We start from the raw sequence: 23,676 nt of genomic DNA, 5'->3' as shown, positions 1-23,676 counted from the left end.
CACCCTCCCACCAAACGGCCACTAACAACGTCTCCAGGAGAATCATTTCTATAGTATTCGACCTTCTCTTGGTTCCCTAAAAGAGCCACAGATCCCACCCTGGTTGATGAATGTATATCCTCGACACCCTAGAGTGAATACCTTTTGGTCCTCTCGCTCTGTCCGCAAGGATGGCGGTGGTTGCCTCGTGCAGCTGCTGTATAGAGATGGTTTACTTGATGATCTCGACCCCAGCTGTGGTCTTGCCTTCGGGCGCGTGGCTGGGGTGGGTGTTGATGGACGTCTGACAGGCGTGTTTTCTTTATTCTTTTCATTGCTTTCTGAGGCTTGTCCTCGGGAGTGAGGAAGATGGTTTGAGACCCGATGATTCGTATCGCAGTCTTAGCATCGTGTTGTGAATGTGACCCTTGTCTCACTCTGAGATCTGCCATCTTACTCCGTGGCTTATTTCTATTTTTGTTCAAGGAAGATTAAATGTAGCCCAATACTCACCGCGATATACTAGCTGTTAAGCTCCTGTGGATATAGCGGTCCATCATCATGGCCACATCCCGTAACGTACTCTCAAGTTCCATTCGTAGACCATAACGTCTTGAGTCTCATGAATTGACGATGATTTCGACCCAAGCCTTGGATCCTTGGATCACATCAACAATTAGCGCATGGACGAGCATCTTGTGTGTCTTCGCTGCTTGTAGGCTCGGAGTTTTCGCCCTGTCACTGCCAGGCATTGTTCACTGGTCGTGCCCAACACCTGAAGTTCTTTGTTGGCCTTTCACTCTCCGCCAGGTGGTAACATTGACTCACTATGCCGCTTTGTCTCTTGGTTCCTTGTTCAGAACCTGCGCTGTTCAAGCGACGCCCCATCACGTATGAGAATAACAAAGAGGGCAGTACTTAAACCTGCCGCAACAACTTCTACTCTCGATTCTCCCAATTACCAATTAACAACACCAAAAGCTACCCCTACAACAATATCCACCATGTGTATCGTTAAATCGACCCCCAGAACCTGCGTCAACTGCGAAGCCGAGGATCTCGCGCTTATTGACGAAGACCTATGCGAAGCCGTCAAGGAGGGCAAGGCCTGTCCGGGGAAGAAAAAGATTGTGCTCGACAAGGCATGGCTGTGTCCAGCATGCCATGCCAATACAGCTCGTGGCACGTGCTACACGGAGCCATATGACTATCAACCAATGATCCAACAAGAAGTCGCCAAGAAAGAGACTGTTTCCTTCGCGGATAAGGTCAAGAAGGTGTTTGGCAAGAAGTAGGATGGCATGTTTTTATGCCAGCATCGAGTACACTTCAGGCCGCCAACTAACATAAAACGCTGAGTAAGGCTTCTGCACCGTAAGACGATAAATGCCTGGGATCGTAGCAAGACCTAGTTTTGAAGAGCGCGGGAAGACAATACAGCAGTTCATAATATCTGATATGTCAATCGCAATAAACAATTTTTTTGGCGGTAAATGCCAAGCCTCTATGAGGTCTCCATTGCACGCCATGTACCTTTGAATCAAAACCAGTGTGACTTTTGATGTGTTCGGTAAGCTATAAGATTAATGAATCACTTGAGCAGCGAGACTGCCGTGAAAGTTGGTCCAAGGAAGGCGTGTGATGTAAACACCATCTGTCAGGTCTATCAACTGAAGGTTAATCCATAAGAGCTCGTTGCAGCTCAGCTTCACTGAGCGTTCGCGTGGATACGTGAAACATTACTCAGAGTGTCTATGGAGAGGAAGTTACTGTCCAGCATGAAAAGTGAGTTTGACTTTGAGTCATTGCCCTGTGAAGTCTGAATCATTACCTTGTTTAACCGATTCACCATCCATGTCTGCACCTGTTCATATCGACCATATCAGAAACCCACCCAAGATTGTTATATATAGTCCCGCAAGCTCCCACTCTCCAAGCAGCTCAACTCACTTTCGAGCGTCTCATCCAGCCCACTAACTTTGCAAGAACATCCAATAACAGCTTCAATTATGTGCAAAGACCTGTATCGTCGCACCCTTTGCGGTGCCTGCGAGAAAGACCCCAACGTTCGAGATGTACTCAAGTTGGAGGGTGTGGCAAGGGAGGAATGTGAAAGAGCCAAGAGAAAAGGAAGGCAGTGTTCACAGAAGATTAAAGAAGAGACGGACGCTTCCTGCCAGGTATGCGGGGAGCACACGATGTATGGACTGTACGAAGTTGGACGATATTGGTAGGAAACCGTAGGTTAAGCACTCATTAAGTTGGAGGTTCACAGCGTGTTTCCTGCATTACTATACTAGCTTAGTTGAGTTTTTGAGAGGAGTGGAAAAGAATTGAATGTTCTGTCCTAAAGTCCATGGAATAATCCCAACCAGAAGTTCGTTTGTGAATATATAGATCATTTCATAATATGCCAGTATTTCACAGATGATATCAAGGCTGAAGCAGTTTCTGTTCCATCCAGCCACCTTCTCTCCATGGTTTTAATCACCGTAGACAGCTAATTCCGTGATTTCTACAGATCAACGATCTTTCATTGTGTAGATGAGCCGGTGAACTTCGATTACGATGTTTGACAGTATCATCAAAGCGAATACGGCTTAAGCGTTAGCATTCGGGGCTCTGTGCCACCGTCACTAGACGACTTTGCTGAACAAGGGAAGGAATTTATAATGGTTGCAGCCTATCCTTGTATAGCGTCAAATATAAAGTTGGAGACGGAAAGGCCGAATGTTTCGTGAAGTCTTGGAGGCATATGAATGCTTATTAGCTCGCGGCGGGCGTACAGCGGGGGATACTTGCGCTGGGGCTTGAAAGGCTGCGAAAGACGATCCTTTGGTGATGTTTCAGGAGAAATAGATGTTAGGCTTATAGTCTCTGTACTTGGAGTACAGGTGAACCGAAAGTGATCGGTTTTGTTGATGTTGTTTCAGTCATAATGGCAACGAATGCGGGCAACAGGCGCAACCTAACATCATAACCCATCAAATCCCATCGTAGCTCACTTAATCTTATTAAGTCTTATCAAATATCATCACATTTAAATTAATTTCATTATAGCTTACCTAATTTCCTCTTTACTTTTTATTATTATCTTGAGGCCAAGAAAGCTCAGAGTCCTCACCCCTCTAATTATTGCGCCATAGCTCTGACCTTTCAGTGTCTCAGGTTCGCTGCTTATGCTACATACAAAGCTCTCGTGGTGTGAGTAATATTGAAGCTGAATTATTCTGTGCCGCAGGCCGTAAGGTCAGTCAGTGGCTATAACCCGTAAGCCTGCAAGACATGACAAGGAAGAAGAATGACTACAGTTCAAACCATCAGCAGATTTGCTTCCGAACATGCGTACTTTATTTTGTTCTTTTATGCTGTTCATGCTTTATTCCAAGTGCTGATTTGGTACGTGTTGTTGTTTTTAAGAAGAAGTTCAAGACTTCATTCCATGTTCACTCAGGTTCATTGAGGCTTATCGTTTGTTCATGTCGTGTTCGGAAAGTAAAGTACTAATAGGAAGACTAGGTAATTCGCTCAGCCCGTAGCTATCCCGGTACACAGACAGTGGTGCAGTCACTGCGTGATTATTAAGTATCACTTTAACAGTTCAATTACAGATATACCGAAATAAATTGCAGTCCTAACCAGCAGACACAAACTCAGAATTTCCGTAGTGAAAGAGGATGCAATGAGTGCAGTTCAATTACGAACAAGTGCCAGGTTAATTGCTGATTACATGTCGTTAAATACGAGGCTCGGCCGCTTATGAAGATCAATTCTCATCCACAGCAGTACTAACCACCAACATCCATCACTACACCTTCTCATCGCCATTGTTCAAACTCTTTGCCATACAAAAACTTTCAATATCTCTACATTCATGATGCCACAAACTTCAGAAGAGACTATGGAGCAACTCAAGAAGCAGCTCATTCAAAACCAGCTGGACAGCCTTCACATTTCTATCGAGAATCTAGCCAAGAGTATAGGTCACGTTCCTGCAGATATCATCGCCAGGTCTTGTTTGGCCATCATGAAAAGCATGAGCAGTCTTGCTTACGGCTGTGTGATGGAAAGCATTAACCGATATGATGAATCTAGGCTTCAGCAGGTATGTGAGGAAATTCAGGCATTGACTTGTTCCTTCGCAGAGGATGACGAAGACGGCAGAAATGATCTTGAGGCTATGCAGCTATTGGATGAACCTCACCTGAAAGACGAACTTCGCGATAATCCCCCTGACGTTAAGGTGAATGCGCTACTGTGTATCCCAGAAAAAGGAAACGCGATGACTGTCGAGTTTTGTCGTCCCCCCTACGACTATGCGGAAATATTTATCGAGCAGGCAAAGTGGATAAGAGCTTCCTTTATCGAGGAGCTGAAGCACCATTATCGGAGTCCCCCTGCAATATCTTCCGAGGACGAAGATGTGTTCTCTGCCACCCTACCACTGCTGGCCCAGCCTATTAATGCGCACTATGAGAATTGGATCAAAAAGCAAGTTGCTGACCATGAACAATACCTCCGATTACCAGTCCAAGATGACGTGGCTTGTGTGGCTCTCCGGACGTATAAAGACTGCCGAGACTTCGAGTTTCCATGTCCACCAGGGCTGGCCCTACATGCCTTAAGCTCGTCGGGTACTGGGGAAGGATGGCGGGTTCAAGAGGTTGAGATTTCATCAGAACTAAGCTCATACCCCCGTGGGGCAACAATGGAGATTATCACGATGACTCGTGAACAGCTGCACGATCATTATCACGGAGCAGAATATAAGAAGACCGTCCCCGAGACCCACCCTGCGCTGAGCAACCTGGGCGTCAATTTTGACAAGGAGATTTCCGAGGAATACGGTATTGTCATTGCTTGGAGATTTGTCGGAAGTGAAGCTTGGATGGACCGCTACGGTCACCTTGTTCCGCAAGACCCCCTTCTCTGATAGCATCTGGGTTATACTGCACAGATCAATCAAGCTTACCAAGTGGGTAGGTAGGAAGAAGCTTTCCCTTTGTTACTTTGGATGTCAAGATGGGCAGTCTGTACAAGTGTATGGGCTCGTTGAGGCTTGGGAGATGTGTTGGAATTTGCTGGTCATTTTCACAGCAATACTCAAGTGAGTAGATCGACATGGGAATACCATATCTGTGCACACTTACCGTATGGAGTTGCTTAAGTGAGCAGAGGAACGAGTGCTCAGTCCATGATGATCATTTGCGGCAAGCTTACTCAAGTGAGTAGTGCTTACGGGACGATCAGGAAGGGCGCTGTTATGCCGAGGGGTGCTCAAGAGAGTACATAGATAAAGAAGCTTCTGAATAGACCAATGGTTGGTGGTATAAAGTTTTGGTTTATTGATATTGGCGCGAATTGACTTATATGTGAGACATTCTTGTTCTGAATCAGGTGGTATAGTTGTGAAGTCTAGCGATTCTAAATGAGGAGAGGGAGACGCCCGTAGTTGCTGAGGTTGGGCGAGGCCACAGTGTTGGTACAGCGGGTAGTGTGCTGTGCCTTGTGGCGCGTCGATTTACCCATGCACCACTGGAGCCTGCAGTGGCCAGTTCCAGGAGGGACTACAGTGGGGGATGCCCTGAGCATTCACTAAAACGCCGCATAATTTCAAGCGACAGGTTGGGATCATCTCATCGCGTACTTTTGCACCCAATGGATCATTCACTCAAATCAATGCTTGTTCATTAAGGCAGTTCCTTGTATATTCCTTTTTTCCCTGGGTCTAGTTCTATCAAAACTGATAGCCAACTACAAATGGGTATTGTTCTCATGAACCGATTACACCAAACTCCATTCCAGAATGCGATAACCTGGGAAAAAACTAACGGCGCGTAACCCGGTCCGTAGCGCCAATCGCGCGCAAGAAGTCACCTCGCTTCTGCTCAGCGTTTCTAGCACCGCGCAGGTTGAGGGCCCGCAGAAGGGCACCAAGCTCACGACCTAAAATTCAAATGTTAGATGGATTTGGAACCTGAAAACAAACAAAACAATGGAATAAATACCGTTAAGTCGCTGGACCTCGCCATAGGTGCGGGGGAAATCGGGGATGTTCTCGCCAGTCACTGGATTGACCAGAGAGGTGAGAACCGAAGTAGGCTCACAAGCTCCGCTGTTGAGGAGTCTAGCACGGAAATTGGTTGTTCTAGAGATCCTAAGTGTTTGTCAGTATATCTGGGTTGCATGATCAAGTTCATAGTAGGTACTGACGCGCTAGTAAGACGTCGATCAATACGGGCCGAGTGCTGGCCATGCTCGCGAACAGTGACCTCAAGAGTATCAAGTCGGCCGTTCATTGTGTCGAGCTGAGTTTTGATTTCGCCGAGCTGAGTGAACACTTCACGGAAGACACGGTCAACCAAAACGGCGAGGTCAGGGTTCGCGGGCGGCGAGGAAAGATTAGAGGACGAGTCGGGCTGTAGATCGCATCATTAGTCAGTGATTCAGACTAGGTACCTTGCTGGGTGATAATTACCATCACGATTAGCCGGGTTTGAGATGAAAGTTGAGATGTCCTTGCTGTTGCTGCGAAGAAGGAAAAGACAAAAAAACAAGGCGTGGCCGAGCAACGTTGTCTCGCGACATAGCGACCCCTCCTCATGCGGGAGAAGTTCGCACTGGCAAGTGACACTGGCACAGCGAGGGGACCTTTCGTTATCCAAAATTATAATAACTAATCTAAAAGCATTAGGTCTATTCTAAATTACCTAAATCTCTATTTAGACTTAGGATAGAACAGAGACATGTCAAGGTATGACATCGTCGGTCATGAGACGCTGAACGTATTGTATTAGGTTGGAGAAGGAGCCTAGGATTAACAGCGGAGAGTTAGCTGCCTCAACCTGCCTTTATCGCAAGCGCCTCCTGTTTCACAGTGATCACCAAGAGTCAACCCGGAACGAGCTCCGTTGCTATCGTCAATCTCTGAGTAGTAAGAGGCGCATATATGGCTTAAGAAAAGGATGTCTCCCTCTTCGGAAAGATGCAAACAGCGAGAGATAGCCATTGAGCATGTCCTCGGCGCCATTTTTTACAGGCCCTGAACTTGAACTTGAATTCGGAGAGTCTTCCTGTGGCTGCATCCCGTTTGGATCACGGTTGGCCAAGTCTGTATGAATGGGATAGTCTTGTGCAGGCGAGTAGACGTTGTCTTGTTGTGCTGCACAAGTTGCGAGATCAGAGAGTTTCTCAACCTGTCGTTGTTGATCAGTTTGGGTCTATATCAACGGGAATCTCAAGGATAAATACAAGTCCGATGCCATGTACTTCGAGACTAGTCATCTGGAACTGAGAACAGGTGTCAAGAGCCTCGCTGGCAATGGTCACGGCGTACTCATGACGGAACTCCTCATCGTCAGATAGGGCTTCAACGTAGCCATGGCTATTGGCCAAAGACCACAGCTTGATCCTGATCCAGTGCCTGGTAACGAGGATATCTGCATGCTGAGCATGGGTATCGATACCAGAAAGTCCAGAAAACCGTGGTGGAATCCGGTACCTTCGTAGGAGAGTGAGTATTGTGCTTCTGGTGACATGTGTCGGGGTCTCTTCTTCCCAGCAGAAACCCTTCCAGCATTTTATTATATCGGGATCAATGAAGTCCACCTGCTCAAGCATGTTGCTGATACACTCCATGGCAATGATGTTCTCGCTTTCACCCCTGTCATCGGAAGATGCTATGGCATTCTGCAGTTCTTGCAGCTTGTTCCGGCTTAGTGATTTCGTGCCCGGAATGTAGTCTCTCTGGACCGAGTAGATTCTCTCAATGATCGTAAGGCTGATCAGTGTGCGGAGCCTCCTTTGCTTTTCTGTGTCTCCAATCCGGCCGTACGATTCAGGCTTGTCGAGATTCATCACCTCGGCTAGAGCTGCTGCCTCCCTGAGCCGAAATCTGGCTGCGTCAAAATTGCCCTTACAGAACTGACATGCAAACAAGAAGACACTCGTCATGATCGTTTCTAGAGTCGGGCTCTGACCTAAATCAGACTGTGAGTGTAAATTTACAGCCAGGGCCAAGTGTGCGTCGGCTCTAGCTTCACGATTCGGCCATGAGCGTTTCTCCTGGCTCTGCACGGGCTGCAAAAGGACCAGGGAGCAGATGGCCTGCACCAAAGAGCCGAAAGACCGATCTTGGAGATGTCGTTGACGCGCGATGTTTTGATGCAGATATGAGCGGGTGAAGAAGGGCATGGATTGTTGTAGGCGCTCTAGGAACACGTCGATGAGCTGTGGGATGGAGCTGTCATCCAGGAAACGATCGAGCACTCCGTTTTGACTCGAGAGATGCTGGAGTGGAGATGAAAGCGATATTCCAGGACTTTCAGGCACGTTAAATGGCAGTGAGGGTAGATAGGGAGGAAGGTCGACCACTCCAAAAAGGTTGGTTGGGTAGAAGAAGCATTCCCCCATACCAAGGTTCCAGTATTCTGTCTCCAGCTGGAAAGGGGAGACGGTAGTGATTTGCGCATTCGTAGAATTGTTCACACGCACTGAATTCAGTTGCTGTGCCTCTGTAGGGGTGCGCACGTCAATGGTATCAGCAGGCAACCAGCCTGCCCTTTCCTCATACAAGATGTTGAGCCTCTCCGAAGATACTCTAGAGTTGACATCTGGATCATCTGATACCGGTCGAATGTACCGGCGCTTCTTCCTAGGCCTCTCGTATTGGCATTCTACATGGTTATCTTGACAAGGCGAACACGGGTTACGCCGGTCACACTGCGAATCGGAGGGTCAGAACGGAGCTAGACAGGAAGTAGACAACCTACCTTGATCTTGCGATGGAAACAGTGATCACATGATCTAGTTTGAACAGCACAACCCAATGATGAATCGAAGACCACTTGGTTCATGTCGAGCTGGAATCTCCTTTTTCCGACACGAGGGAGACGGTCCATCTGCAGCAGGAGGCTTTTATGACGGATCAGGAATAAAACCGACACAGAATTCCCCTGGCCCGACCGAGTTATGAGCACGGGGAAGACTGCGGGGAACCATGCCTAGCTCTCGGTCCGACAAAGGTCTGGGCCATAAGTCAAACCATGCAGAGGTCTCCCCACGAAGCAGAAGCCGGGCTAGTGTCACCTGGTGCTGAAATATGCTGCTAAATGTGACATGGCGCTTTAAGCCCGATTGGGAATATTCCCGCTGTCGATGAGAACAGCCAGAATCATGAGTTACAACTGCCGATTTGCGAGCCCGTGATATTCAACATGCAATGTTTGCAAGGATGAAATGAAAACGCCGAATGCCGTCGTCAGTGTCCGTCATGTGATTAATTAAGTCTGCTAATGGCGGTCCCGCATCTTCATGGTCTCTCCAAGGCTACTCTTGCTGATTACCGACGGTGAAGTTGTCAAAGCAGTCACTAAACAGCACCCATCATGGCAACCCTCGATTCACCCATCCTAGTCCAGCTTCCATCCGAACGCCACATCTACGAGACAGTTGTCTATGAGTCTCCTCATAACACATCTTCGACGACATCCCATAATGATGTCCCTCACGGCCAAGATCCCTTTGCCACTGCCAAAGCATCAGAAACCCACAACGAAAATGTGCATCGTCGCTGGAGACCGCGTTATCACCTTATGCCGCCAACTGGCTGGCTAAATGACCCTTGTGCACCAGGCTATGATGGAGTCCATGATATTTATCACGTTGGATTCCAGTGGAACCCCAAGAAACCAGAATGGGGCGACATTTCATGGGGAAGTGCACTTTCAAAGGACCTGATAACCTGGGAGGTCAGTGGTAGTCCATCTATTCGACCATCAAAGAAGCATGATGGAGAAGAGGGGGTCTTTACAGGATGTTGGAGTCCAGTTCCCTCAGCACCCGGCCGAAGCACTGCATTCTATACCTCAGCGCGGAGGCTGCCAATACATCATACAATTCCCTACAACTGGGGTTCTGAAGCAATTTGCATTGCCACATCAGACGACGCTGGTCGTACGTGGCAAAGGGGAGATGCACTGACTGTTCTGGATGGCCCTCCTCGTCACCTCGATGTTACGGGCTGGCGTGATCCATACGTTGCTAAGTGGCCTTCGCTCAGCCGGCTTCTAGGACATGGGTCAGATAAATCGCTGTTTGGCATCGTTTCTGGTGGCATTCGCGGTATTGGCCCTGCCATATTTGTCTACTCTCTTGAACAGTACGATTTGGCGGCCTGGAACTTCCTCTCTGTGCTGACTATAACACCAACGCCTCAAAGGCAATATCCTTCGCAATGGGAGCCCGACTATGGTGCAAATTGGGAAGTGGCCAACTTCCTTTCACTCCCTGACCCTGATGATCCAACGATAAGTCATGAGGTGCTGATGATTGGCGTTGAGGGGCGTAAGCAACTTGACACTAAGCCTGCTGGGCGGCATCGCCATTCAGAGTTCAGAAGGGATCACGGCCAGATGTGGGTTTCGGGCCCTTTGGTGCACACTTCAACAGGGATACAGATGCAGTTCCGTTCTGGCGGTGTTCTGGACTACGGAGCAATTTATGCTGTCAACTCCTTCCACGATCCAAGATCCAACCAGCAAGTTGCGTTTGGCTGGATTGTTGAGGAAGATCTCTCTGCAGAGCTGAAGAGGGCTCAAGGATGGGCCGGACTGTTATCGGTCCCGAGAATCGTCCGATTGAGAAGAATACGTCATGTTGTCAAGGCATTAAAGTCAGATCTCACATCCATCAAGTCGTTTGACGTGGTGCCAGAAGACAAGCCGTGGCAGAAGTCATTGTCCCCGACCAATTCTCCTCAGGCATATACGGTTACGGCAGTGTGTGCTTTGCCAGACCCTAGACTCAACAAGCTTCGACAAAGTCAGCGGTTCATGGGTCCCATAGCATATCATACCTTGCCTGAGGTTCTGGGAAGCTTGGAGTTCCCTCTCGGATGCTCCTGCTGGGAGCTCAACGTATCTTTCGATATTGGCGATGATGTGCAGAGTATTGGCTTCGTAATAGGCCATACAAAAGGTAAGACTACCAGATAGAATCACAAATCGTTTCCAGAGGATGCTAACATTTCTTCTCAAGATTCAGAACTACGTAACGTTGTCTCGTTTAGTCCTGACTTGGAGATGCTCAAAATTACGCGAGCTAAATCCACCAATATGACAGGCGTATGCGTAGCGGATGAAGAGGCACCACATACCCTCTTTTCGACCTTGTCTCCCGGAACGGCTGCAAGAGCTGAGCAATCTCTGTCGCAGGAGCCCTTGCGACTCCATGCATTTTTTGACGTGAGTTGTCTAGAGCTTTTCGCCAATGAAAGAACGGCAATTACTACGCGAGTCTACCCGGAAAGTATGACCTGCTATAACATTCAGCCGTTTGTGGTAAAGAAGAGTGAACGCCCGTGGTCGGGTCAGTTGCTTGAGTGTACAGCGTGGGAGCTAAAGACTTCGTGTTACGAGGGTTAAATAATTAGACAGAGACACAAGAGAGTATGTAGATGGGAACGATATGTTAGACTGCTTTAGAATTGTTGGGAGAGTTCTTTGCCTTTTCTTTAGTGGGATGGGTTTCTATCTAGGATGGCTCAGTGATAACTTAAGGCGAAACCCAGTCAGCGATCTTATAGAAATGAACGGAACCCGAGACCTGATATCCCGGGGAAAGACAACTAGCCTAAGATCTGCCAATGTTATCAAGTTACCTAGGTCTTTCATCCCGCGAGATAGACCCCTTAAGCGCCTTTCTCTTTTAGATTGTGTCACTAACTGTAGTAGGCCTTGGCTTGGGTGCCCTCGTTATAGAATGTCGGTTGAGTGAGTAGCATAGGCAAGGTAAGACATGCAAGGCAAACGTCAAGTCTAAGATATATCAAATTCCAATAACACAACACTTAGGTCTGCGTATAGATGTCACAGAATTTAACTAACAATCGCTGCATCACTTAGGCAGAGTGCGGATCATGAGTAGAAGTCCCAAAAGGCAGCAAGCACAAGCACCAAACGGCAACACTTTAATAGTGAGTTTGAAATGAGAAGGGAATAATGTTGTACCATATGAAACTGAGATACGGAGAGGCTGTGCAATTAAAAAACTACTCTTTGAATACGGTTATACCCTACTGGATATTAAAAATATCGATGTCCTGGGCACATATGTCCAACTAACTCCCCATTGTCGCTGTCAAGCTGACTTAGATCCTACTCCATCAGTTTAAACTTTAGCTTCATGGTGGGAGATCTCGGTACCAATCTTCTCCTCATTCATGTAACTCTCCATAGACAGATTGCACTGATAGTCTGAATCGTGAAATATTAGTAATGCAATGACAAACGGGTTTTCTCCTTACCTTTGAACTTGCGAGCAGGAACACGAGCTTCAAACATGGCATCCAGCTCAGCAGGGGTTCTTCCCTTGGTCTCGGGAAGGTACAGGTATGTGATGATGATGCATCCGGCCATCCAACCAGCAAAGACGAGATATGTCTTCGGACCAAGGTTACCGCTGCAATGACAGTCCTATTAGCATGCAGGTAGGTAAGAAACAGGGAAATGTACTTACGCATCAGGCTGAGAGATATATGGCAGCACGTAGATTACAACAGTGGAGAAAGCAGCCAGGGTCAAGAATGAGAAAGAGCTGGTCTTGTTGCGCAGACGGGCGGTCGGAATTTCAGCAGAGACGACATAAGTCAGAGGGCCGAATCCCGCCGCGAAGAAGAACGAGAAGAGCATGCACATGCTCGCAATGGCCTTGGCGATGCTAGGATTTCCTGTGTAGTCCATGAAACCAAGGACTCCGACAACGAGATCAATAAAGAAGACCATGATGAAGGTGGTAAGGGCGAGGGTTCGGCGCCCGACTCTGTCGACGAGGTAGATTCCGGTGACTGCGCCGGCGAAAGCGAGGATGGCGCCAACCATGGTGAGAAGGAAAGGAGACACATTGCCGCTGACTGTGGCGAGGAAGATGGTCGCGTAATTTGTAGCGAAAGCAATGCCTGAGAGTTGCTGCATGTTTCCGATAGACATGGCCAACATAGATCGACGGAGATTTGTTCCACGGAAGATATCAATCCACGGAACCTTGGCCTCATCCTCACGAATAGACGCTTGAGCCTTGAGAGCCTCGAACTCAGCCAAAATCTCAGCCTCTGGGTAGCCACTGCGGACGCTTCGAAGAGATCTGAGGGCGTCGCTGTCACGAGACTTGGTTAGGTACCAGGTTGGTGAATCATCGACGAAGAAGAGTCCGACGAAGAGGATGAGAGGGAAAAGTATGCCGAGCCCAAGGGGGAGACGGAAAGACATGGCGGACATTTCTGTACTCATGGCCCAGTTGACGCCGCTAGCGACAATGGCTGCTGTGTTGATGAGAACGATGGATGTTCCGACGATGGCTCCACGGACGTTTTCGGGTGCAATCTCGGCCATGTATGTTGAGCCAAGCACAATGAAGAGCCAGATGGCGACATCTGAGAGAGAAGGTCAGTAAACACGGACGAGCTAAAGATGATTGGTCAAGACTTACTCGCAATCCAACGACCAACGACAATTTCAGCCAGCCCAAACGCAGCAGTTTGGATGGCGCTTCCAACAGCACTAAAGATGCAGCCTACAAGGATCATCTTCTTACGGCCATATCTATCAGCGAACTGAGCTGCGAGGGGCAGTCCGAGGACACAGCCAGTGACGGGGAGAGCTGTCATGATGGAGATGTCGGTAGAAGTCAGATATGGGGTGCCATTGGGAAGATGGGTGTGAGACATTTGGTTGACGAAAGGGACCATGGCTAGGATACCGCCGCTGATGGCACCGTCATAGCCAAAGGTGAAGAAGGCCATTGCCATGAGGAAGGCTGAAGGCTGATGTTAGTTCAGCGTACTTGAGACAATGATGAAGGGGAGAACTCACTGGAGTAGACCAATTTTGGACTTCGAAAGAAGTTTGCCAGCGAATTGGTTCGCGGCGAGGCATGATGAACGTCGGCAGTCATGGCGAAGGTGGAAGCGAGTGCCGATTAGAGGAATTGAAAGAGGGCAACAAGAAGGAGAAGGATAAGGTGACCGATATCGAATCAATTGACCTCAGTAGATGAGAGTCTGAATATCTGAGTACCAATACCAAGATAATGGGGTTCCAATTGATGGGCTCGACGAGAAGTTATATACATATCCTGGCTCCAAAACTCTCGGTCCGGTACGAAAACATGGAGGTCCTGTAGCTTGGAGAAAGCGGAGAGAAAGGCTGGGGCAAGTTTTCTGGGGCCGAAATCTGGGGAATGGGGAGACTCGATGCGATCAAACGACACGACAGAGACTTCACGCCTTTCATTTTGCAATGTCGTACCTACAGATCCCCCGCGCTAAGTGTGCTATTGGATGCTCTATGACTCTTTGGGCCAAAACCCGCGAGGCCGGATCATGTGAGGGGAAAGGAAGGGTTGCCGCGATGCGCAGCCGAGGGAGACGGGGATATTCCCAAAATGGCCAAGTACGGCGCCACTAACTTTGGTTGCAACCTGTATAAGACGAAACTTAACCACCAAGTTCAAGCGGCTAATTCCCTCTTGGCAAGCCCAAAAACGGGTATTTCAGCTCATCAAAGACAAATTGTATATCTGTTATTGCCTGCAATCACCTGATTGTCTACCTGTGTTAAAAACAAACATGACAGTTTCAGACTATACCCTGAACCACCAAGAGCTGGGCAGCATCGTCGGTTTAGCCAGAGACGATGATGTTGTTCAGTTTCGCGGTATCCCTTTCGCATATATTCCTGGTCGTTTTCGACAGAGCATCTTGATAGCTGGGCCATTGCCTTCGCAGCCATTCTCTGCTCGCCAACCAGGGTAAGTGTGCAGAGCCAATCCCGCATACATGGACCGACTTACCAATATCTTCCAGCCCTGAATGTCCCCAATTGGTCCTACCATTTCCTCTGTACTGGACGGCGCCACCTCCTACTGGGTACCCTGCTCTAGAAAAGCCCATCCAAGATGAGTTCAACTGCTTGAACCTCTCCATCACCGCACCACGCAAGGCTCTTGAAGCAGGCCAGAACGTTCCTGTCCTGGTCTTCATCCATGGCGGCGCTTTCATGGGCGGTAGTCAGTCAATCCAACTATCTGGACGGGAAATCTACGATGCTACCGACCTGGTAAGGGCAAGTCTTGCTCGGGATCAGCCGGTCGTGGTAGTCACCATCAACTACCGCGTGGGACTTCTGGGATTCCTCACTTCGGAAAAGCTGGCGGAGAGGAGTCACGCTCATGGGGAGGCAGTCGGCAACTACGGACTTCATGACCAACGACAGGCGCTGGAATGGGTCTCTCGTTTCATTGCCGGGTTCGGAGGTGCTTCTGACCGCATCACTATTCATGGAACGAGCGCGGGCGGCGCCTCGTGTCACTACCAGGTCAACTTCCCTAATCGCAAATTCCAGAGCGCCATTCTATCCAGTGGGACATCTGTCGGTATTGCATCGCGGCCTATGCCATGGCATCAGGAGCGCTTCGACTATGTGCTATCTCAAATCCCAAGCCTGGAAACAGATGATTCGCGTCTACTTGATTCATTGGTAGATCTTCCTCTGGATCAGCTCTTGTTAGCATCGCCGCCGTCGCTCTACAGCCCACTCGTTGATGGCGAATGGGTTCCCGAGGCAGGTCTCAAACCAACCTTGGAGAAGTTGGGCAAGGCTGGCGAACCCCTACCAAACTTGATGATTGGTGCAACAGAGTATGAGCGAGATCTTACATTGATGCTACTGTCGGATCTGTCAAAGCCTCTGCCGCCCCCGCCTCGACCAGAAGCAGAGATACTTCCTATCGCACAGGAGGTACTTGCAGGTAGCGCCATGACCCCTCAGTTGAACTCTGACGACAGCCCTTTCTGCGTCCCCGAAGTTGCCAAAGCGTATAACCTGAGTCGAGAAAAGTCTTGCGTAGACTCTTTTGAGGACCTGGCAGGCCTAATGGCGGACGTGGCATTCCGTACTCCACCAATTTACTCAGCAGCGGTTATCAAAAAGCGTCAGGTTGCGCAAGGCCATGCCGCCGATGCTTCACACGTGCTTCTCTACGAGATTCAAGCTACAAACCCATACAAGAACTGGCCACTGGGCTACAAGAGAGCCAACCATGGTATCAATGACATTTTCCTCTTCAACCCAGCGGAAGACCAGGTCCCAACAGAACACCTTGAGAACTGGGTATCTGCTGTGGGCCAGATCCGATCTGCGTGGCTTGACTTTTGTTATGGAAAGATGCCGTGGGCCCCGTTCCAGTGGTCAGATGATGTTAAGTCTCTAGGGGGTATCTATGTGTTCCCAGATGGAGGAGAGGGCAGATTGTGCAAGACGTTGGATGAGGTTGATGGCACGGCTACAGCCACGCGATGGCGGGTACTTTTGAAGACTTCTTTTGAATGTATTTAGCTATTTTGGATTCAACATGCGAGATTGCTCTATAGACTATCTCTTTTGTATATATATATCTCTTTAGTCTCTTCTATACTGATTAAAGTTAAGAATTACTGTTCAAGAGGGGAAACAAATACCCAATCTAGTTACATCAGTAGTGGCGCGTATGTGATAAGGGCGTTAATTCATGTTGCTCTTATGCAGACCCGAAATGACTTAGCTCGTTTGGAAGTGAGTTAGTTCCCCAGACTATCGTGATAAGCAAACGCGGGGAAACGGTCTAGAGAGGCCATACCATCGAGTGGACAAGGTTTGTTATCAGCCACGCCACTTACTTAGCCTTTACAGTGCAAATTGATAAAGATCGCAATGCGTCTCGTCAACTCTGCGCCTTGTGCTTCGGCATTGGGACTCCAATTCGTAGTTAATACCATACTGCTACATCTCTTTGATTCAATCCATATCTCATCATGGCTCACGTCGACACTCAAGTGCAGAAGCCAACCGGCGAGTCCAAGCTCAAGGCTGATGTTTACGCCCAGGGTCTTGAAATGAACACGGCCCGGCAGGAAGATATCGAGGTTGGGGAGGTGGTCAACGAGAAGGCACCGTTTGAAATGGAGGCCGTCGACATGTTCAAGCCCTTCCCTCCACATGACCTGCTCCCCGAGGAGCCGTACCAGCTCAGTCCTAGGGCCGTCATCACCGGATGGCTTCTCGGTGCACTAGTCCATGCGAGTAACATTTATCTCGGTGAGCGCAACTGACCCATGCACATGATGAGAGTGTGGTCACTGAGACTTTCAAGGTCTCAAGGCTGGCATTGCCAACGATGCAAACATGTTTGCAACTCTACTAGGCTACGTGGCCCTACAAAGCTTCCAAAAGATGGCACTCCCCCTTCTGGGTGGCTCCTTTGGACCTCGTGAACACAACATCATCCAGACGGTAGCAACAGCGACCGGCGGTCTCAGCGTCATCTTCTTCGCGGCAGCTCCCGCCTTGTATCAACTGGGTCTCTTCACAAACCCAAGGGATGATTACGGTAAGCTGGCAGCCATTGCTGGTTCCGCAGCATTCTTTGGCTCTGCGATATCGGTCCCGATGCGAAGGATTTTCGTGCTACAGTTCGGCCGGGAACTTGACTTGGTCTTCCCATCAGCAGCAGCGGTCGCCGCCTCGATCCGACAACTGCACCTCGGTGGCAAAGAGGCCAAGCTTAGAAAGTCAGCCATCAGTCTTGTCGCCTCCTTCTCAGTGTCGACTTTCTGGACAGTAGGGAGCTCGTATGCAAAGGGCATCTTGTGGGATTGGAATATTACCTGGTATATCTACCAATGGGGCGGTTACGCTAACCGGGCCATCTATGCTGTCAACTGGGGGTTCTTCACTATTGAATGGACCCCGGCCATGATTGGCATTGGCATGCTGGTTCCCTTGAACGTTGGCCTATCATGGCTACTGGGCTACTGCATCTCTTATGGAATTATTGGGCCCATCATCGTGGCCAAGGGCTTCGCAATTGGTCTTCCCTACAATCCGAGATACCCTGACCTGGTTACCTACATGGCATTGTCGTCTGAAGACCTGGTATCACGACCCTCTCCTCGATACTGGCTCCTGTGGCCGGCGATCCTCGTCACCATGTGCGCCACCTTCACCGACCTACTCGTTCATTGGAAGACATTCAGGCACGCCCTTTGCGTGGGCGGGAGCCGACTTGCTTGGTATATGCATGACGCTCACACAAAACTGGGGTGGTCATTCGGCGGTGACTGGCTTGCGCGAAGAGCTGAACAGTATCCTGCCACGTCTGACATCGTTGATTACGCTTCTAAGAACGAACTTGTCAAGCTCCGGGAGTGGGGAGGCATCAGTCTTGTTGGCCTTGTCTTTTCTTCACTTGTCATGTGCCTACTCTACGTGAGTCGTTCCTGATCACATCACTACTTGGAAATGGTCGAAACTAACGAAATTCCTAGGATATGAACTTTGGCATCGTGCTCCTTACTCTCGTGCTGGGAATTCTATTTGCCATCATAGTCGTTGTCGTCTCGGGTCAAGCGGGTGTCAACCCCGGCTCCATCGTCTCCGGTGGCTCCCAGCTAGTGGTCGGGGGCGCTTTGAAGAATTCTGAGGCTGCCCTCAATACAAACCTATTGAGTAATCTCGTCGCTGGCGCCGTGTCGGGTTCCATCTCTCAGCAGGCGGGCGAGCTGACTACAGACTTCAAGATTGGCTTCTTCCTCGGCACTTCACCTCGCGCTCAGTTCTACGGCCAGCTGCTTGGTGTTGTGCCGGCCATGTTCCTTGGCCCAGGACTCTTTGCCGTCTTTACTGAGGCGTATCCTTGTATCATCAATCTTAAGGAGGCGGCCACCTGCTCCTTCTCGGCCCCCGCCGTCCAGACGTATAGCGTTATTGCGACTGCGATGGTCAACCCCCAATTCCCAGTCGCTAGATCATCTTGGGTATTTGGAATCATCGCGTCAGTGGTGACAATTGGGGTTCATCTTCTGCGGCACTGGGCCCTTGTCACCGGTCGCAAGCGTCTGCGCAACTGGGTCCCCAACATGCTCATGGTAGCTCTGGGTGCTTTGATCCCTAGTTTCCAGTACGGTTTTGCTGTTAGCATGGGTGCTATCATTGCCTATGTTTGGAATCATAGAGGACCCAAGTCATACGCCATTTTCATGATCCCGATTGCTGCTGGTATGATCGGTGGGGAAAGTATTGGAGGTATCATCAATGCTGTGCTGGCTCTGGCTCATGTTAGCGGCTCTGAGTACGGAACAAGCATCGGGTGCATTGGCGGCGCTTGTTGAAGGTACCATATGCGATATGAAGGCCGTACAGATGATGGTCTGGCAATTTAAAGCTTTTGGGGGAGGACCTATAATGAGTATGAAGATTACGATTTTATCTTTGCAGTTCCATAATCAGATGTATTTGTTACCAGAAAGGACGGATCAGCCAATAATCAGACGTGTCTCGTAGTTGCGGATCGAATCATACTTGAGCATTGTTTCTCGGGTTCACGAATCAAACCTACAGGGGAAATGGCCCATGATAAAACGCACGCCAACCTTTGTTGTATCAATCAAAGTGTTACTTCTTTACTAGACAAGACGCAAGTACAGTTTTTGAGGACGACGCGAATTTGAAAAAACCTTGATAAATAAAAGGCTATATAGAGAGTATAATATCACAATTTGGAAACATCTGTCATGACTATTTGCAGTCCGAAGGCCAAAGTGCCTTCCAGCCTGGCGACTTGGCTAATTTGCCGCCCTGCCACACAAACTTAACATTATCGGGTTCTGCGAACACGCTGACATTTTCAAGCGGGTTTTCGTCAAAGGCAATCATATCAGCGTCCCATCCAGGCTTCAGCAGACCCTTCTTAGGTGACTGAGGGCCTAAGGTCTCGGCCGAGTTAATGGTGCCTGCCTCGATAGCTTGCAGAGGTGACAACCCTGCTTTGACGGCATATACAACCTCAGCTCCATTCTTTCCGTGGGATGTCTCAGACTCGGGATCAGAACTTGCGATATCAGTTCCTAGTGCTATCTTGACGCCTTTCTTGATCGCAGTAGAATAACCACGGAGATGCGCGTCGGCAACCATAACCATCTTTTCGGCGGTCTCAGGATTAAGGTCCTCCAGATGTTTAAGCCCAGCTTCGATGACATGACGTGTAGCGACAAGCATAACGCCGTGTTTAGCCATTTGCTCAGCAGCTTCTTCATCGATAAAGCTGCCATGCTCAATCGTCTTAGCACCGACGCGGATAGCAGCCATAATACCTGCTTTACCATGCGCATGGACTGCAACCGCCCGGCCCTGGAGTGCTGCTTCCTGGACCATGACGCCTAGTTCCTCGTCTGAAAATTGTCTGTAGTGAGGATCATCGGTGGTACTTAGAACGCCGCCAGTGGCAACGATTTTGATACACTTGGCGCCACGACGAACCTGCTGCCGAACGGCCTGGCGACATTGCTCGACGCCGTCGGCGATAGCAAGCGTGCTGACGCCCGGCCAGAAGTTATCGGCTCCAGTTCCCTGGCGGGAGTAGACAAAGTCGGCGGGTAGCGTAGTGGCGTCGCAGCTACCCCCCGTGATGCCGATAGCAGCACCAGCGCCGAACACACTAGGGCCCAGAATGACCCCGGCCGTGGCGACTCTGGCAACCTCAGTGGCGTATGATCCGCAGTCTCTGACCGACGTAAAGCCTGCCATGAGGGTGTCATGAAAGCTTCGAGCGTTGGCGGCTCCGCAAACCGCCGGGTGGGTTTGGATGAAGTCTGGAAAATCGACGTGCAAGGTGCCTGCGAAGTGGGTGTGACAGTCCCACAAGCCTGGCAGGAGATAGCGTACGCGAATTCGAGGAAGTGAGTTCAAGGCCGATGGAAATCTTGACTGCGACTGTACGAAGGTGATCTTGCCACTCTGGCGAGAGATGCCTACCGCCATGTCGGACATGGGGTTTCCACGGCCCGGGATCAGAAGATCGGCAAAAATGCAGGAAGAAGTCTCATCGTGTGAGTCATCCTGTGCAATAATGGCAGGAGAAGCGATCTCGACGTACGGGGAACTAGTTGGGGCCGATTTTTCTGTGACGGGCGAGAGATAAGGGCTTGCCATGCTGGACCCAGCCAAGCTGGGCTGGCCATGATGGTGTGGCGGGTTACCCATGAGCATGTTGTTCTCTCGCGCATAGAGTTGAGGATTAGACCACACGTGGCTACAGCCGCATCCAGGACCACGCCGCTGCTGAGTGGTAGGGCGGTGGTGGTAGGGCAAAGGTTGAGAAATGTAGTTGTAAGTCATTGTTGTTAGCAATTAATCTAGGTCGCTGTGTAAGAATACATCGTCGACTTGAGTTTCCCATACCCATTTACTCTTATAGCTGCTCGTCAACCATGGATTTGATTCACGCTCAGTGCCAAGATAGATGAAAGGCGCCAACCTACGGGTACCGAAAGCTGCGCTTGCACGGACCCGATTAGGTAAAGCGGCTTTGTTTGGCTAAATACGGAGTGCACTCTCCGGGCTTCTTTTCCGTCGATATGGACCCGAGTCTATCCGTATCGTGTTTTTTGGTATCAGTGAAGCATGGAGAACAAGAGCGTTGGGGTAGATCATACCCTCTCTTTTCAAGATCCCGGGTAAAATTGTTAAGAAAAAAGAAATAGGCCATCAAACCAGCTTTATAGCGTACCAGAAGGTCTCCCATAACTATGGTACATGACAAATGAGGCAGTTGTTTTGTTATAGACGTCGTGATATCACTGCGGCAGGTAGAGTTCTTAATATAGATGCTGATCCAGCCCAATGGCCATAGTAAACCTTTTGCCGTTCATTCTCTGCAAAAGAATGTGAGATTTGACAACGGACATACAAGGTGGGAGGATTTAAGATATTGTCGAGTAAGAGTGGCGTGTTTATTCTTGCATCAAGAAAATCCTGCTTCTGCACTACCAGGCCATTCCCCAATGCTTCTAGCCAACTGCAGGCTATTTCCACAGCTGGTAAACCAGAATACAAGCCAGCATTACTTTCATACGCACATACTCAGCCAACAATGCCCAGCGTCATGGGCCTTTCCTACAGCACTCGATAAGACCCTCGAAACAAGACCGACCCCTTCCATTTCGTACACTGATCAAACATGACGGTCTCCTGTGGGATTATTCCCCTCGAGCGCCTGTAACGCTTTTCGCATACGAATAATGGCCAGCACCGTCGCATCCGGAACTTCTGTGAAGACGAGGCGAAAGTGGCCTGGGCCTTCCGAGCCCGCAAACTAAAAAGGCGTCAAAACCACTAAGATCTTCCAACATGAGACTATGTACTCACCTGTCCAGGATTAAGAAAGACGCCATGATCGATCAACCAGCTGCAGAGTCGCAGCTCAGGCGTAGCATGGCCAGACTCTGGAGTTTCGTCGGTCTTAAAATATACTAGCCACTTGCTTAGATTGACAAAAACGAATAACCCGGCTTTGGCTCTCTGGTACGGTATTCCGTTGCTTTTGAGAGCGGTTACAGTAGTTGCATATTGCTCACCCAGGCGGCGCTGGTAGAGTACCCTGTAGCTTTCGACCAGCTCTAGGTGCCCTAGGAACCGGGCTATGAAGGAGTCTGAAAAGGCTGTGACCCACGTAAACCACCTGCATCGCATATATCTAGTCAGTTGTAGAGCCAGGAAGTGCTTGTAGAACTCACGTTGCTCTCGTAGCTGCGTTGAGGATCTCCGCGTTCCGGGTAACGAGGAATCCCATCCGCATGCCGCCCATATTGAAGTCTTTGCTCATTCCGTACAAACAGTGGACGTTATCCTTTAGAACACCATCCGAGGGAATACTCAGTACCGAGCAGAAGTTCTGCATCTCTGAGTTTTCATCATGGTCAAAGGTGGAGAGGGCGTATATCTCGTCGGCCACAAGGTGCATACCTCTGCGAGCGCACCACTTGGCGAGGGCGTAGAGTGTCTTGGGAGAGTAGCATCTTCCAGTGGGATTCTGAGGGTTGCACAGGAAGAGGACGCGACATTTGATGCCCTTAGCCTCGGCATCTGTAGCCGCATCTTCAAAGGCACACACGAGCTGCTCAATATCGCTCTCACCATCAGGATACTGTAGACCAGAGGTTGAGACGGGAATGGCAGTGACGGAGGCACGAATTGTCAAGTCTGTCTCGAGCATGTAAAAGTTGGGCGTAAGATAGAGTACACCATCCCCCTCGTCACATATCGTCCAGGCAATGAGGTCGATAAGAGAGGTGACGCCAGTGCCCGCAAGCACATGAGATGGCAGCACAGGGGACGAGGGTTTGAAGAAACGATTAAAAAAACCGACAGCGGCGGAACGAAGTTGATCAGAGCCATAGAGAGGGCCATAGTTAAATATAGACTTGACATGCAATGGTGGGAGCGAAATGTAGTACTCTTCCATCCAGTCATCCATCAAGGCATTGAGGGCCCCGGATAGGTCGATGATACCGGCAGGCTCGGCCACGGGGTCGTAGTGGGGAATTTGCCTAACCTTTTCCATCAAGTCCCATGCGAGGCCTTGATTGAAGCTGGCCAGCGCCCTGTGCGAGGGCCCAAAATCGAGCATCATGATAGCAAATGGTGGAGATATGATTGATGCCCGCTACCGCATTGCATACAGATCTTACAAGATATACAGTGAAGGGTTCCCATAATAGGCGAACAAGCTACCCTATCTTGCACAGACACTAGACTTGAAGGGGTGCGATCAAGCGCACACCAAGAACTTACGCTGGACCTAGTCCGGCTTTAGGTTCCCCCAGATCCC

At 49.5% G+C, this 23,676-nt stretch overlaps 10 protein-coding genes; 5 read left to right on the top strand and 5 right to left on the bottom strand.

The window, feature by feature from the left end:
- Positions 1-808: 808 nt before the first annotated feature.
- On the top strand, positions 809-1,274 carry FFUJ_11344 (uncharacterized protein; the record flags this gene model as incomplete). XM_023570232.1 has 2 exons in its annotated part: positions 809-893; positions 961-1,274. The coding sequence occupies 2 exons, from the start codon at positions 809-811 to the stop codon at positions 1,272-1,274; spliced, it is 399 nt and encodes a 132-aa protein (XP_023437372.1).
- A 2,582-nt stretch (positions 1,275-3,856) lies between these two features.
- On the top strand, positions 3,857-4,912 carry FFUJ_11343 (uncharacterized protein; the record flags this gene model as incomplete). Its single annotated transcript, XM_023570231.1, has 1 exon — positions 3,857-4,912. The coding sequence occupies one exon, from the start codon at positions 3,857-3,859 to the stop codon at positions 4,910-4,912; it is 1,056 nt and encodes a 351-aa protein (XP_023437371.1).
- Positions 4,913-5,806: 894 nt separating this feature from the next.
- FFUJ_11342 (uncharacterized protein) lies at positions 5,807-6,460 on the bottom strand (the record flags this gene model as incomplete). XM_023570229.1 has 4 exons in its annotated part: positions 5,807-5,925; positions 5,988-6,136; positions 6,193-6,398; positions 6,458-6,460. 4 exons carry the CDS (start codon positions 6,458-6,460, stop codon positions 5,807-5,809), a joined length of 477 nt encoding a protein of 158 aa, XP_023438136.1.
- A 728-nt stretch (positions 6,461-7,188) lies between these two features.
- Positions 7,189-8,834, bottom strand: FFUJ_11341 (related to transcription activator amyR; the record flags this gene model as incomplete). XM_023570228.1 has 2 exons in its annotated part: positions 7,189-8,700; positions 8,751-8,834. 2 exons carry the CDS (start codon positions 8,832-8,834, stop codon positions 7,189-7,191), a joined length of 1,596 nt encoding a protein of 531 aa, XP_023437370.1.
- Positions 8,835-9,365: 531 nt separating this feature from the next.
- Positions 9,366-11,402, top strand: FFUJ_11340 (related to Sucrose-6-phosphate hydrolase; the record flags this gene model as incomplete). XM_023570227.1 has 2 exons in its annotated part: positions 9,366-10,956; positions 11,017-11,402. 2 exons carry the CDS (start codon positions 9,366-9,368, stop codon positions 11,400-11,402), a joined length of 1,977 nt encoding a protein of 658 aa, XP_023437369.1.
- Positions 11,403-12,147: 745 nt separating this feature from the next.
- On the bottom strand, positions 12,148-13,929 carry FFUJ_11339 (related to monosaccharide transporter; the record flags this gene model as incomplete). XM_023570226.1 has 5 exons in its annotated part: positions 12,148-12,233; positions 12,284-12,438; positions 12,496-13,408; positions 13,465-13,791; positions 13,848-13,929. 5 exons carry the CDS (start codon positions 13,927-13,929, stop codon positions 12,148-12,150), a joined length of 1,563 nt encoding a protein of 520 aa, XP_023437368.1.
- Positions 13,930-14,602: 673 nt separating this feature from the next.
- Positions 14,603-16,370, top strand: FFUJ_11338 (related to triacylglycerol lipase V precursor; the record flags this gene model as incomplete). XM_023570225.1 has 2 exons in its annotated part: positions 14,603-14,784; positions 14,840-16,370. 2 exons carry the CDS (start codon positions 14,603-14,605, stop codon positions 16,368-16,370), a joined length of 1,713 nt encoding a protein of 570 aa, XP_023437367.1.
- A 455-nt stretch (positions 16,371-16,825) lies between these two features.
- On the top strand, positions 16,826-19,180 carry FFUJ_11337 (permease-like protein; the record flags this gene model as incomplete). XM_023570224.1 has 3 exons in its annotated part: positions 16,826-17,108; positions 17,164-18,278; positions 18,338-19,180. The coding sequence occupies 3 exons, from the start codon at positions 16,826-16,828 to the stop codon at positions 19,178-19,180; spliced, it is 2,241 nt and encodes a 746-aa protein (XP_023437366.1).
- Positions 19,181-19,586: 406 nt separating this feature from the next.
- FFUJ_11336 (Similarity to Methanobacterium aryldialkylphosphatase related protein) lies at positions 19,587-21,185 on the bottom strand (the record flags this gene model as incomplete). Its single annotated transcript, XM_023570223.1, has 1 exon — positions 19,587-21,185. One exon carries the CDS (start codon positions 21,183-21,185, stop codon positions 19,587-19,589), a length of 1,599 nt encoding a protein of 532 aa, XP_023437365.1.
- Positions 21,186-22,020: 835 nt separating this feature from the next.
- Positions 22,021-23,478, bottom strand: FFUJ_11335 (related to 1-aminocyclopropane-1-carboxylate synthase; the record flags this gene model as incomplete). XM_023570222.1 has 3 exons in its annotated part: positions 22,021-22,161; positions 22,215-22,527; positions 22,583-23,478. 3 exons carry the CDS (start codon positions 23,476-23,478, stop codon positions 22,021-22,023), a joined length of 1,350 nt encoding a protein of 449 aa, XP_023437364.1.
- Between the last annotated feature and the right edge of the window lie 198 nt (positions 23,479-23,676).

The sequence above is a fragment of the Fusarium fujikuroi genome, chromosome FFUJ_chr11, assembly GCF_900079805.1.
Source record: "Fusarium fujikuroi IMI 58289 draft genome, chromosome FFUJ_chr11".
Taxonomy (NCBI): Eukaryota; Fungi; Ascomycota; class Sordariomycetes; order Hypocreales; family Nectriaceae; genus Fusarium; species Fusarium fujikuroi.
This window is presented reverse-complemented; position numbering and strand designations above follow the sequence as displayed.